The 12,073-nt window shown below is 41.7% G+C and overlaps 1 protein-coding gene across 1 annotated transcript in view; it reads left to right on the top strand.

The window, feature by feature from the left end:
- MSH4 (mutS homolog 4) overlaps window positions 1-12,073 on the top strand; it is a 103,197-nt gene that overhangs the window by 49,633 nt on the left and 41,491 nt on the right. The window contains exons 11-12 of the mRNA XM_036754139.1: window positions 6,822-6,991; window positions 10,834-10,970. Of these exons, the coding sequence (XP_036610034.1) occupies window positions 6,822-6,991; window positions 10,834-10,970 (307 nt within the window). The remainder of the gene's footprint in view (window positions 1-6,821; window positions 6,992-10,833; window positions 10,971-12,073) is intronic.

The raw sequence follows: 12,073 nt of genomic DNA, 5'->3' as shown, positions 1-12,073 counted from the left end.
TAGTAAATAGGTGTATGTATATAATTATACATACACATACATATTGTGCCAGGCACATAGTAAACACTTAGTAAAGGCTTCTTAATTTGATTTGTTGACATAGTGACAGAAGGTAAGCCCCAATAGAGAAAGAAGGCACCCAAACTGGGGGAGGGAGACAGACTAGTAAAATCCTCCTTTGGAGAAGACATTGACTTCGCAGAATCACAGAATTTGAGAGTTGTTTAACCTAACACACACAGAAGAATGAATGAGAAAGGCTTATTAAATACCTGATGCTGTGCTATGTGCTGGAGATAGGAAGATTTTAAAAGAGGCCATCCCTGCCCCCCAGGTAACTTGTTTTCTAACAGGGGAAGACTACATGTAGGGGCGGTATGACCGGGGGAAGGGGAAAAGATGAAGTATTACCTCTCTGTTCCCAGCAGATGTGCTCCTCATACTGAAGCTAAGAGTGCCTTAATTTTCTTGTCTGCTACATCACACTACTGATTCATACCAAGCTTGCAGTCCCTTGGAACCCCCAGATCTTTTTTTTTTAAATTCAGCCTATCTTGTACTTGTGAAATTGATTTTTTTTGTACCCAGGTGTAAGATTTATCTTTATTAAATTTCATTGTACATTAGGCTCAGTGCTCTTACCTGTCAAGATAGCTTTGGTTCCTATCTCTGTTAACTACTGTGTTTGCTATTCCTCTCAGCTTTGTGTGATCTAAAAATTTGGGGAGCATAAAAAGATCCTACATGAAACTGAATCTCCATGTTTTTTTAAAAAGAATATTAATAAGTTCAAAACTCTTTTACTTGTCTGTGCTTCCATCTGAACTTCCTTCTGTTCTGTGCATTGTAAAAGAGTGTTGCATAGCATTCTTTTTTTGTTCATCACTGCCTTTTCCAATTAACCAACGAAATAAAGGAAAAAATCCTTTGTGACTAATAAGCATAGTCAAGCAACATGTATCTGCCCAATGGTTCCCCATGGCCACCCGGTGACTGTATAAATACATATAAAGAAATGGCTATTTTTGTACCTTGTGACCATCTCTTCTGGATCAAAAGATGGGTAACATGTTTCATCATAGACTTCCTGGAGACAAGGTTGGCCATTGCATTGGTCAGAATTGAATCTTTCATAGGTGTTTTTCTTTCCAATATTGTTGTCTTTGTATAAGGTGTTTTCCTGGTTCTCCTCACTTCCTGTTGTCATTTCATGCTACTCAGGATGCTCTGAGATAATTTCGTATGGCACAATAATATTCTATTACATTAATAGACTACAGTTTGTTCATCTAATTGTCTTGAGAGGGCATCTAAGCACCGTTACCTAGATTCTAGTTCTTTTCTTTTGTATCCATTTTTAACTCCCCTGCTAAGATCAGAAAGTTTGTTTTGTGACTGTTCCTTCCCTAGTATTTTCTTTCTCTTAATGCCACTACTCCTTTCTGATCTCTCCTTGTTTTTCTGTTGAGTTTGATGTATTTCTACACCAAACTCTGTGTGTGTGTGTGTGTGTGTGTGTGTGTGTGTGTGTGTGAGACTTTAAGCCTCTTTTGTATGTTTCAAGTAAGAATGAGGTTTATTTGATGCCCACCCCTTTTCCCCATGTTTGAATATACTTTTCAGGCATTCCAGTTAAGAGAAATAGCCAGTCCTGTCCCCTTCTTCTTCCTTTTATACTAATGTATTCCTTCTCTTACCCTCTTTTCTCTTAGCTCTCAGAAACAGAGCCAGTTTGCTCCCAGGACCTCTGCTTTTCTATTTAATTCACTCACTACCCTTTGAATACATGAAGGTTCTAAAGGGATGCTTGTTTCTTCTCTTTTTAAAATGCCAGCACTCCATCATCACACAGCTCTTCCAGTTACTTAAAGACATTTACCTTTCTAGTCATTTTTAATTCCTTTGGTAAGGAACAACGACAGCCGAAGAGGAGACCTAGAAAGGTACATTTATGAAAGGTCCATTTTTACCCCATAGGACTAAATTCAGCTTTGCAGGGTTATTTGTAGAATTCCAGAATTTCCTCTTATTCTTAGTAGAAACTATGAGGTCTTGTGAGATCTTGATTGTTGTACCTCATATTTCTTGATTTGTTTTTGGTCTGGTGCGAGAAGGAGAAGGGAATAAGTATGGCTGCAGGTCCTACTGTGTGCCAGGGATTGTGCCAAGTGCCTTTTACATGCAGTGTTTCATTTGATCCTCCCAACCACCTAGGGAGGTAGATACTATAATTAGCCTCATTTTACAGATGAGAAAACTGAGGCAAACAGCAATGAAATGACTTGCCCAGGGTCACACAGCTGCTATGTGTCTGAGACTATATTTGAACTCAGGACTTCCTGACTCCAGACCCACTGCTCTGCACAGTGGTGCCCCCTAGCTGCCTCTGGTGCAGTCTTCAAGAATTTGCTGGGATAGGTATGCGGGAGTCATTTGGCATGACTCCTGTCGTGCAGTCGTTTTGGCAGGAAGCCTCCAACCTTGGTGATTAATAATAAAATGTTAGCTCACGACCACGCACGGATTCCTGGGGCGGTTGACTAGATATTTCTTACCATATTGAAATTTAACACATATTAATAAAACTACTCTTAGAGTTTGGCCAGCCAGCCAGCTCTGAGTCCATCTTACTGGACTGTCTGCTATTCCACATCTTTCTATATTCTGCACAAGAAGGGCATGAAATAGTTTATCGAATGCAAGGTGACCTCTGACCATAGCATTCCTGTCATCCACTAATTGAGTGATCCCATCAGAAGAGGAAATGAGATTGGTCTGGCATGGGTTGTCCTGTGTGAAGCCCTGCTGGCTCTTAGCAGTCCAGGTCTCGATGTTCATCGGTCATTTCCCCAGTGGCCTTACTAGGAACTTTCCTGGGCATTGAAGTCAAGCTCTCTAGCCCATAGTTGGCAGTCTTTGTTTTCTTCCCTTTTCTTTGAACAACATGCACCTTCTTTTAGACTTATTGCGCTACCTTCTGTCATTCTCTATGATCTTCAAGTACCATTGACAGAGGCATTTTTCAATGCCAAAGGATAAAGTTCATCTGCATCAGGTGACTTGAATTAATCAAAAACAGATACTTTCTAAATATCTCCTTCCTTATCTTAGATGTCACCTTTGTGTTTGCCATTTTTCTTTTGTCATTTCCAGGGCAAAGATCCTTTTTTGCAGAGAAAATAGATGCGAAATTAAGCCTTGGGCAGCTTTTCCTTCTCTGTTAGCAGTGATTCTCTTCTCCAGAACTCCTAGCAGTGCTCCAATCCATTCTTTGACCCAACTTGTTCCCCACTCAAGCTAATATCTGTTCTGTTTTTGGCAGAGTTCCATCAGATTTCTGGGTACACCCACCCACCCCCCACTATTTTTGTATCAGGCTTCTGGGCCACTTTGTGATCTGTTTTCCCAAATCATCATCTAGGCAATCTATGATCTGCTCCAGGGGCAAAATAACTTCTGTTTCTCCCTTCATTGATCTTTACTCAAACACTCTCGGTCATTCATCCCTTCTCTGATTTCTGGATTTCCTCGAATGAATATATCTTGTGGATGAAAAACGCTGCTCATCCCTTTCCCATCTCCCCTGCCCTCTTTACCTACTCTGGTTCTTTTGAATAACGTAGTCTCATTCAGAGTCGTGGTCTAGTCACGGATTTTATCCCACTAAATGTCACTGATGCTCGTGAAGTCGCATTTGTCTCTTTCCATTAGACCCTTCGTTCCTCTTCCCTGTTGCCTGGACTTTGGTTATTTGTTTATAGACATCTGAGACTATTGCCACATGTGTTGGATTGTTGTCTTGTGTGAACTTTTCATCGTTTCATCTGCTGTTCCTTTTTGTAGCTGCTCTTTGGTATCTTACTCTCGGGATGTACATATATATATATATATATATGTATGTGTGTGTGTGTGTGTGTGTATATATATATATATATATATATATATGAATATACACACACTTAATATCTGTATGTGTTTTCTCCTCTTAGAATGTAAGCTTCTCGAGGGCAGGGACTGTTTCATTTTTCACTTTGTATTTCTTGCACTTAGCACAGTATCTAACACAGAGTAGGTATTCAGTAAATGCTTGTTGATTAAACTGAAATTTCTAAGAGACAGATTTAGGCTTGATGTCATGAAAACTTCCTAAAATTTGGGCTATCCATAAGTGAGTGGACTATAAGGATAGTAAGTTCCCCTTCACTAGTTATTCAGTCAGAGGCCAGATGACCACCTTGCCACTGTGTACTGGTGGGATTTCCTTCTGTATATGATTTGGACCAGATAGCTGCTAAAGCCCCTTCTGATTCCCAACTTCTGTGATTCTGTGATACCCTTCACATGAAATAAATGTTTAATTTGGTACTTAGTGACTTTAGGGGAATGTGGCGAAAAATGCTTTGTACAGTGTGGTTTAGGAATAAGAAGATGGTTCAGAGGCTTATAAACTAAATAAGGCAGAGAGGTGGTACCACCATAGTGCACAGGGTGCTGGGCCTCAAGTTAGGAAGGCCCATCTTCCTGAATACACTTACTAGCTCAGAAGCTTACTAACTGTATGACCTTGGGCAAGTCACGTAACCCTATCCCCCTCGGTTTCCTTATCTGTAAAAATGAGCTGGAGAAGGAAATGGCAAACCACTCCAATATCTTTGCCATGGGAACTCCAAAGGGGGTCAGACATGACTAAAACTGAAACGACTGAACAACAGAAGAATAAAAACAAGAAGTTATGCCATACAGTCAGTGTGCATTTATTAATGACCTACTATGTGTCAGGCATTGCTAAGCATTGGGATACAAAAAAAGGAACCCTGCCCCCAGCCGCTACCTTCAAGGAGCTTACAGTCTGATACAGGAGGCAAAATTCCGGCAATTACGTACAAAGAAGATCTATATCAGATTAATGAGAGCAAGCTGAGAGAAGGCACTAGTATTAAGGGGCCTGAAGGTGACATTTTAGCTCTGACCTGAAGGAAGCCAGAAGATGGAGATGAGGAGGAAGAGAGTTCTGGGCTTGGGAGGCAGGAGATGGAGGGTCTTGTGTGGGTACTAACAAGGAAATCATAGAAATTTTTTCTTTCTGGATATTTTTCTACTGCTATATACACTAGTTTATTTGTGATTGGTTAGGGTTTTCTGAATAAACTGTCGCACCATCAGCGAGCCAGGAATGGAGATGAGGAGTGAGGCATGCCAGGCCTGAGGGGCTGCCTGTTTGACATAGCTGACAACAGCAGCGATGATAACTAGCGGTAGCACAGCCCTTAAAGCTTTCAACGTCTCTGACAAATAGGACCTCATGTAATCCTCACAGCAACCTTGGAGGTCGGAGCTCGCCCCACTTTACAGCCCAGGAAGCTGAAGCAGACCTGCTTGGACGTACCTAGGAAGGATCTGAAGCCCAGTTTGAATTTGGGTCTTTTTGTCTCCATGTCAGTGGTCTCTCCATTGCACCATCTAGTGACATGCATAAAGAACTGATAATTACACCAACGATTACATTCCCTATGCAAATGCAATCAATGTGGAGACAAAAAAGGTGCAGAAACCACCTTGATCCACCCTTAGGAGGAAGACGCCAGCCAAGGATAACACAGAATATGTACTTATGTGTAAAAGCTTAAGAAATATCATAGTGGGAAATTAGAAAGTCAAATTGTCTCATAAAAGATTGAGAAGCAGTGGGAAGACAGCTGAGTTTATAAAAAGCTTGTTGATCTGTAAACCATCCCAAGATCGTTTAAGGAGGAAACCCAAAGGACAAGAGATAGAAAGACCCTCGGCTCCTTCCATGGCAGTGGAGCCGCCATCTCTCCCATCATCATCCGTCTCCTGCTGCGTGAGTAGGTAAAGATCATGCTGAAGAAAAGACCAGCTGGCCTTGAGCCTCTGTATATGGAGGAGGTCCACCTGGAGGGTGTTAAAGAGCTGATTCTTAAGGGAGCTGAATGAGGGCAAAAGACAGAAGCTTAGACAAAATGACAACAGTAACTAAGGAAATATTGATAACTAATGACTCCTTTGCCTACTTTCACCTTTCTGCTAAATTTTCATAAAACAATTTATAAAAGCATAGAATCTGAGAGTGGTCAGGAATGTAAAGTCCCTGCTATCTGGTACGAACTGCATCTCAAAGAAACCCTCCCTGAGCCATACCCAGCAAGTGGTTCCTACCTCTGCTTACAGACCTTCAACAAGGGGGCGCTCTGCCTTTTGAGGGGGCTCGGGCCACCTTTGGAAGCTCAATTTGTTAGGAAGTTTTTCCCAACAGAAAGCCTCATTGGGTCTCTTTTCAACTTCCCTCCTTAGTCCCAGTTCTGTGCCAGGGGGATCAAACAGAGCAGGTTTGTTCCATCTCCCACATGATGGCCGTTCAGATGTTTTCAGGTAAATCCTGTGGTGTTACCTATGGAGAGGAAGCACGATGTCAGGGAGACGTTGGCTCAGACCTCCTTCTGCCTCCAGCTTTATTACTGTTTGAAGTCATCGAACTTCTCTGAGACTCAGGCTCCTGCAAAGCTCTGAATCATAGACAAGTTGGGATTCACATTGAGGGAGAGCGTTCTCACGGTGAAATTACAGATCCTTGGGATATTCATATTTCATTTTGTATAGCTGATTTTTGAAAAGCCTAATGTTGGCATATTCACAACTATAACTTGTCATGTTAAGTTTTTGCTCACCATGTATTTCAAAATAATTTTTTTTCTTTTATGATCACTAGTAAAAATTTTTTATTGCTTGCCATTTACTATTTGTCTACTTAGAAGACTTAAAAGCACATGTTTTTGCTTATTACTTACAAAATGCTTTTTAAGGTTTGGAACGATACTTGAAAAAATTAAAACAGTTATTAATGATGATGCAAGATACTTGAAAGGATGTCTGAACATGAGGACTCAGAAGTGCTATGCAGTGAAGTCAAACATAAATGAATTTCTCGATATTGCTAGAAGAACATACACTGAAATTGTAGACGACATAGCAGGTATTTGATTTTTTGTGGAGACAGACATTCATAATGTTTTTTCTTTGTTTTATAAAACTAAAAAATTACCAAGACATGTTATGCTTATTTGCTAGTGAAGAATGACCAAGAATATATTAAATTTAATTTTAACTGCCCATATAGATAAGTTAATTTTATTTTATTTCTTATAATGCAGTATATTGATTTTTATAGATAATACTTTAATAGGGATCTTCATAATACACTCATGAGTTGCAGAGTATGTATACAAGGGCTCTCAATTTTTCAGTTAATTTTGGTAGAATGAAAGCTGTGTACCGACCACTGTGAGGTGATCCTGAATAAGGAGGTACCAAGAAAGAGCATAATTGCTGAGAGGATCAAAAGTCAGGCAGTTCATTACTCAAAAGCATGCAGGGTGTGTGCCCTTGGGTGTACAGGGGTTCCCGACCAGGAGCCGAAATCCTCCAGGTATTGCCTTTATGTCTGGTGGCTGTTGCAGGGCAGATTTAGGGACTGAGTAGAAAGGGGGTGAGGGTACAGTCAGCAGGTGGCCTGGACTACAAACTCATCTTCCCAAGCCCAGAGACACTGTGATTAGGGAAGATTGCTAAGCTGATGCTTCGGTCACCCTGCCTTCCCAACCCACCGTGTCCTGACCATGCTAGTTGTTGAATCATGGAGATTTCTTGTCATGTAGGCAAGTCAGTCAGTGGTCACACGTGGAATTGCCCATGTGAGCTAGATGTACAGTAGACTGGCCCTTACACTCTCCATGCTTCGTTTCCATGTAACACCAAGAAGAAAAAAAACCCATTAACAGATTGGATGAAAGAATGACGTGACTTTTGGTGAGGTGCCACTGGAGGCTTTTTTTAAATGACAGAAATTGATGACTGTACAATGTAAATTAGCTATTAAAATATATAATGTGAAATCCATATTATTCATGTAGCCGCCACAATGTCTGACTAAATCGTTGGGTCTCCTTGAACAAATGAGTGTAGTCGCACAGCAGATATTAGTACTGAAGTGTTTAAACAAGCAAAGGTTATCTTAAAAGGAGAGTTGCTCTGACTTATGGTGGAAACAGGGGGGTCTTTGAGAATTAGCATAATTTAGTGTCTAGAGCACTAGATGAGGAGTCAGCTGGGGGGACCAGGGTCAAATCTTGCTTCAAACACTAACTACGTGTTCGATCCCAGGCAAATCATTTAACCCTACTCTCCCCTCCCCCTGTGGCAGGTGGAAGATGAAATGACTGAGGAAGACAAAGGTCTGATCTGAGCATATTGATTTAGTAAGCGATGGATGGCAGTTGCCCAGCTTAGGCCTGGACTCCAAATACAGGGGGAGACAGACTTTTATACATCAAAAGAAATCAAATAAAGCCAATTAATTAAAAGGAAACAATACAGCATTAGGTAATCTGATAGTTCTAATTGGAGGAAAGATAAGGGACTCACCAAATTTGAAGGGAGAGTGAATGGGTGCAATCCCTGAATACAGAAAAAGAGGTGTCCCCCTCCCCCAAGCGTCCATAAACGATCAAAGGAACGTGGAAACAATAACTGATTGACCGGCATGGGCCGGTTTTCAGATGACACATAAGTTGCTTGTGATGTACAACTGAGAAAACTCCTCAGCTCAACCTTTGGATCTACCGCAGGTTTGGTCAGCATAACCCAGGTCCTTGGTTAAGAGTGTCTAAGCAGCAGGTAGAGGGGTCCAGCTTCCCAGACACACAGGGCTAGGCTCAAACAATGCAGTAAAGTTTTCTCCAAATTCTCACAATTGCATAAAGTTTTCTCAAAAGACAGAAGTTGGACTGGACCCAAAATTGAATAGAAAGGGAACCGAACCAGATCCAGAACTGAGTCACAAGATGGACCCAGTGGGGTTCACTTGATTCCCACAATTAACCTAAGCCCTTGCTGTCCAGATCCCCTAAGTTCCCTCACCTCCCATTCCCAGTCCTGGGAAACCAATTAAATTCAGTTTCCCTCACCAGGGAAATGAGGGCAGTTGGACTTTAGCATCTTCTGAGGTCCCTTTTGTCTCTTGATCCGTGATTGTGTGAGACTGTGATTCATAGGATCACGTATGTAGAACTGAAAGGTCACATCTGAAAATCAGTACTTTGGGCAGCTAGGCGATAGAGTGGGAGAGTGCTGGACCTGAAGCCAGGGAGATCTGAGTTCAAATGTGGCCCTGGACACTTCCCAGCCCTGTGACCCTGAGCGAGTCACTTAACTGCCTGCTTCAGGTTCGTCATCTGTAAAAACAAGGGCGACGGTAGCACATCCATCCCACGGTTGTTACGAGGATCAGATGAGTTAATATTTGTAAGGTGCTTCGAGAACCTTAAAGGATTCTAGAGCTGCTGTTATGTATTCTTGTTATTTTTTTATAGGACACCAGCAACCGAACCACCCGTAGGCTTCATTTCAACAATCACTAATGTACATAATAGCCATCCCCTCCACCCAAATAAAAACATTGGTGTAGATAATAAAGGGCAATAGGCAGCTTTTTTAGCTACTAAATTGTATTCATCCAAAAAAGTTTTCATTGCATTGGTTTTTTGAAGTTCTAGTCATGCAGGGATGGGGAACCTGTGGCCTTGAGGCCTCATATGGTCCTCTAGGTCCTCAAGTGTGGCCCTTTGACTGAATCCAGGCTTTACAGAGCAAATGTTGAGGACCTAGAGGGCCATGCATGGCCTCGAGGCCACTGGTTCCACAGATTATTGGTCTAACTAGAGGACAGGCCAGAGCTATCACGGAGCTCATCTTGCCCAGATGGTCCAGGTAACAGGCAAGTTGAAGCCTGGGAATTGTAGCCCAGAAATGAGGAAAACTAGGCTTCCTTTGCTTGAAAGGATTCTTTGGAGCAAAGGGCCTGTGCCTCCTGAAGCCCACAATGTTCCCAAGTGTGACCTGAACCTGACTAAAATGTAATTGGGAAGTATTTAACACAATAGATAAAAATGGAGTCAAACATGATAGATAATATTAGCATGTGGTTTCTAAGTATGTCCATGGTCCACCGAGATCCTTAGCTAGGGGTTGGCTGCCCATGTCTCTCGGAGATCCACACTCCTCCTTAGAGGGCTGCTTGTTTTGAGGGAACAGCTACAAAGGCGTGACCAGCTTCGGGACTGAGGAAACTTCCTGATTGTCACTTTATGGAAGCCATTTACTTTTCCTTGCTCCAACTTGGATCAAATGCCTCAAGTGTGTGGAATTGAGGTTGACAAGTGTCAGTACAAGGAGGGAAAAATGTGCCTATTTTGGCATGATTTTTGACAAAAATGGGCAATTTAGAGTGGAGCGAGTTAATTATTTGCCCTTGGCCCTGTTCTTGGCGACACTTTTATCAGCAGTTTTGTTGAAGGCATCAGTGGAACATTAATCAGATGTGCAGCTGACCCAAAGTTAAGAATGTTGAATGGAACAGGATCAAGGAGAGACACCTATTTAAAACAACTAATTTCTGAAAATTGGTAGAGGACATTTATTATTTCGCAAATTTCATTGTTAATGCTTTGTGCAGTGTTTTTTAAACCAAAGATACTATTCATAACTAGCAGAGAGAGCATAAAGATGCCAAGTTTGATTACCTTTTGAGGGGGGAGGGGAAAATCTCCCCTCTCTTTGAAAAAGTGCAAATAGGTAACTTTGTATGAGGATTTTTTAAATGATAGTAAATGTCTTACTATGACTTATATAAGAGATTTCTAGTATTTTAATGCATGATAAATTGAAATGTGGTTTTTCAATGGGTATATAACATTATAGAAGAATGTTTTCAAATAGATTCTGAAGTAAACAATGGACCTTTCTTTTTGTTGATACTAGGAATGATAACGCAACTTGCAGAAAAATACAATCTGCCTTTAAAGACGAGTTTTAGCTCTGCTCGAGGATTTTTCATTCAAATGAACATGGATTGTACATCACTGCCCAGCGGTCAACTTCCCTCTGAATTTATTAAGGTTCATTTTGAAAATGATTGAAATAATTGTTTTAAAATATGGATTATATGCGTATATTTATAAGGCATTGTCATGTTACAAAATTTAGACTTGTCCTTTAAATACGTATTATGAGATGTATACCATCTTAGATCTCTGTCTGCTAACCCACTCCATTCAAGTAAAGAACCACTGATTTGCCACCTGAGCTAAGAGGGGTGTTGCCCCCAGCAGCTGCTGTGGGGAGCTGTCTTATCTACCGGGAGGTTGACATTGACTGCCCACCACTCAGCTCATTTCACTTAGGCAGCCTCCTCCACGTTATGTACATTTTTTCTTTGGCCCAATTCCAATTTCCCCCTTCCTTTTAAATGTTTACTTATTACCTGCTTTTAATTCTGTTTATGAGCTAAAAATCAGCCCAAAACATCAGCTTTAGAGATGCAAGGGAGCCTAAGGATCTTACTGAGTCCCAGGGACAGAGGAGCGCCGGCCTCAGCTTAGACCAGCTCATGAGAACCAATTGCTACAAATCAAGGCTTGATTGATTGTTTTGTTGATTGTCTAGACTTAAGAAAGTGATGGAGAAAATGTGAATGATGCAGGTTCAGCTTTAAAATGTACTATGAGATATTTTTGTGAAGAGCAGGTTGTTAAACTGTTATCAACCCACGGATGCCCAGAGAGACTGATTGGCGTGTTGCCCATAAAGGTCAGAACTGGGGTGAAAACTGAAATCTTTACTCCAGATCGCATGCTTTCTTCACTCGACTGTGCTGCTTTCATTCACCAATCTATCAACAAGATTTATCAGTGCTTGAGGAGGAGGGCTGAAAGAAGGCAAAACAGACATGAAAGGCTTCTAACATGTGTGCACCCAGATGGGCAGGATTCAGTGACTAGATGTGGTGCTGGCCAAGGGATAGCCCTGAGACCGAGGGAAGGTTGGAAGGGACTAGGTGGCCAAGATGCCGTCATGGTGACGGGGGCCTGACACGTGGGATTGGGGGATGGGGGAGGGGTGGTAACATGGTCAGACTTGTCCTTTTAGAGCGTGGTTGTGGCCAGCATGTGGAGGACAGGTTGGAATGGGGGAGACAAGGCAGGGTGATAGATGAGAAGCA

This window comes from Trichosurus vulpecula, chromosome 4, assembly GCF_011100635.1.
Source record: "Trichosurus vulpecula isolate mTriVul1 chromosome 4, mTriVul1.pri, whole genome shotgun sequence".
Classification (NCBI taxonomy): domain Eukaryota; kingdom Metazoa; phylum Chordata; class Mammalia; order Diprotodontia; family Phalangeridae; genus Trichosurus; species Trichosurus vulpecula.
Note: the sequence above shows the minus strand (reverse complement) of the source record. Positions and strands in the feature narration are given on the sequence as shown.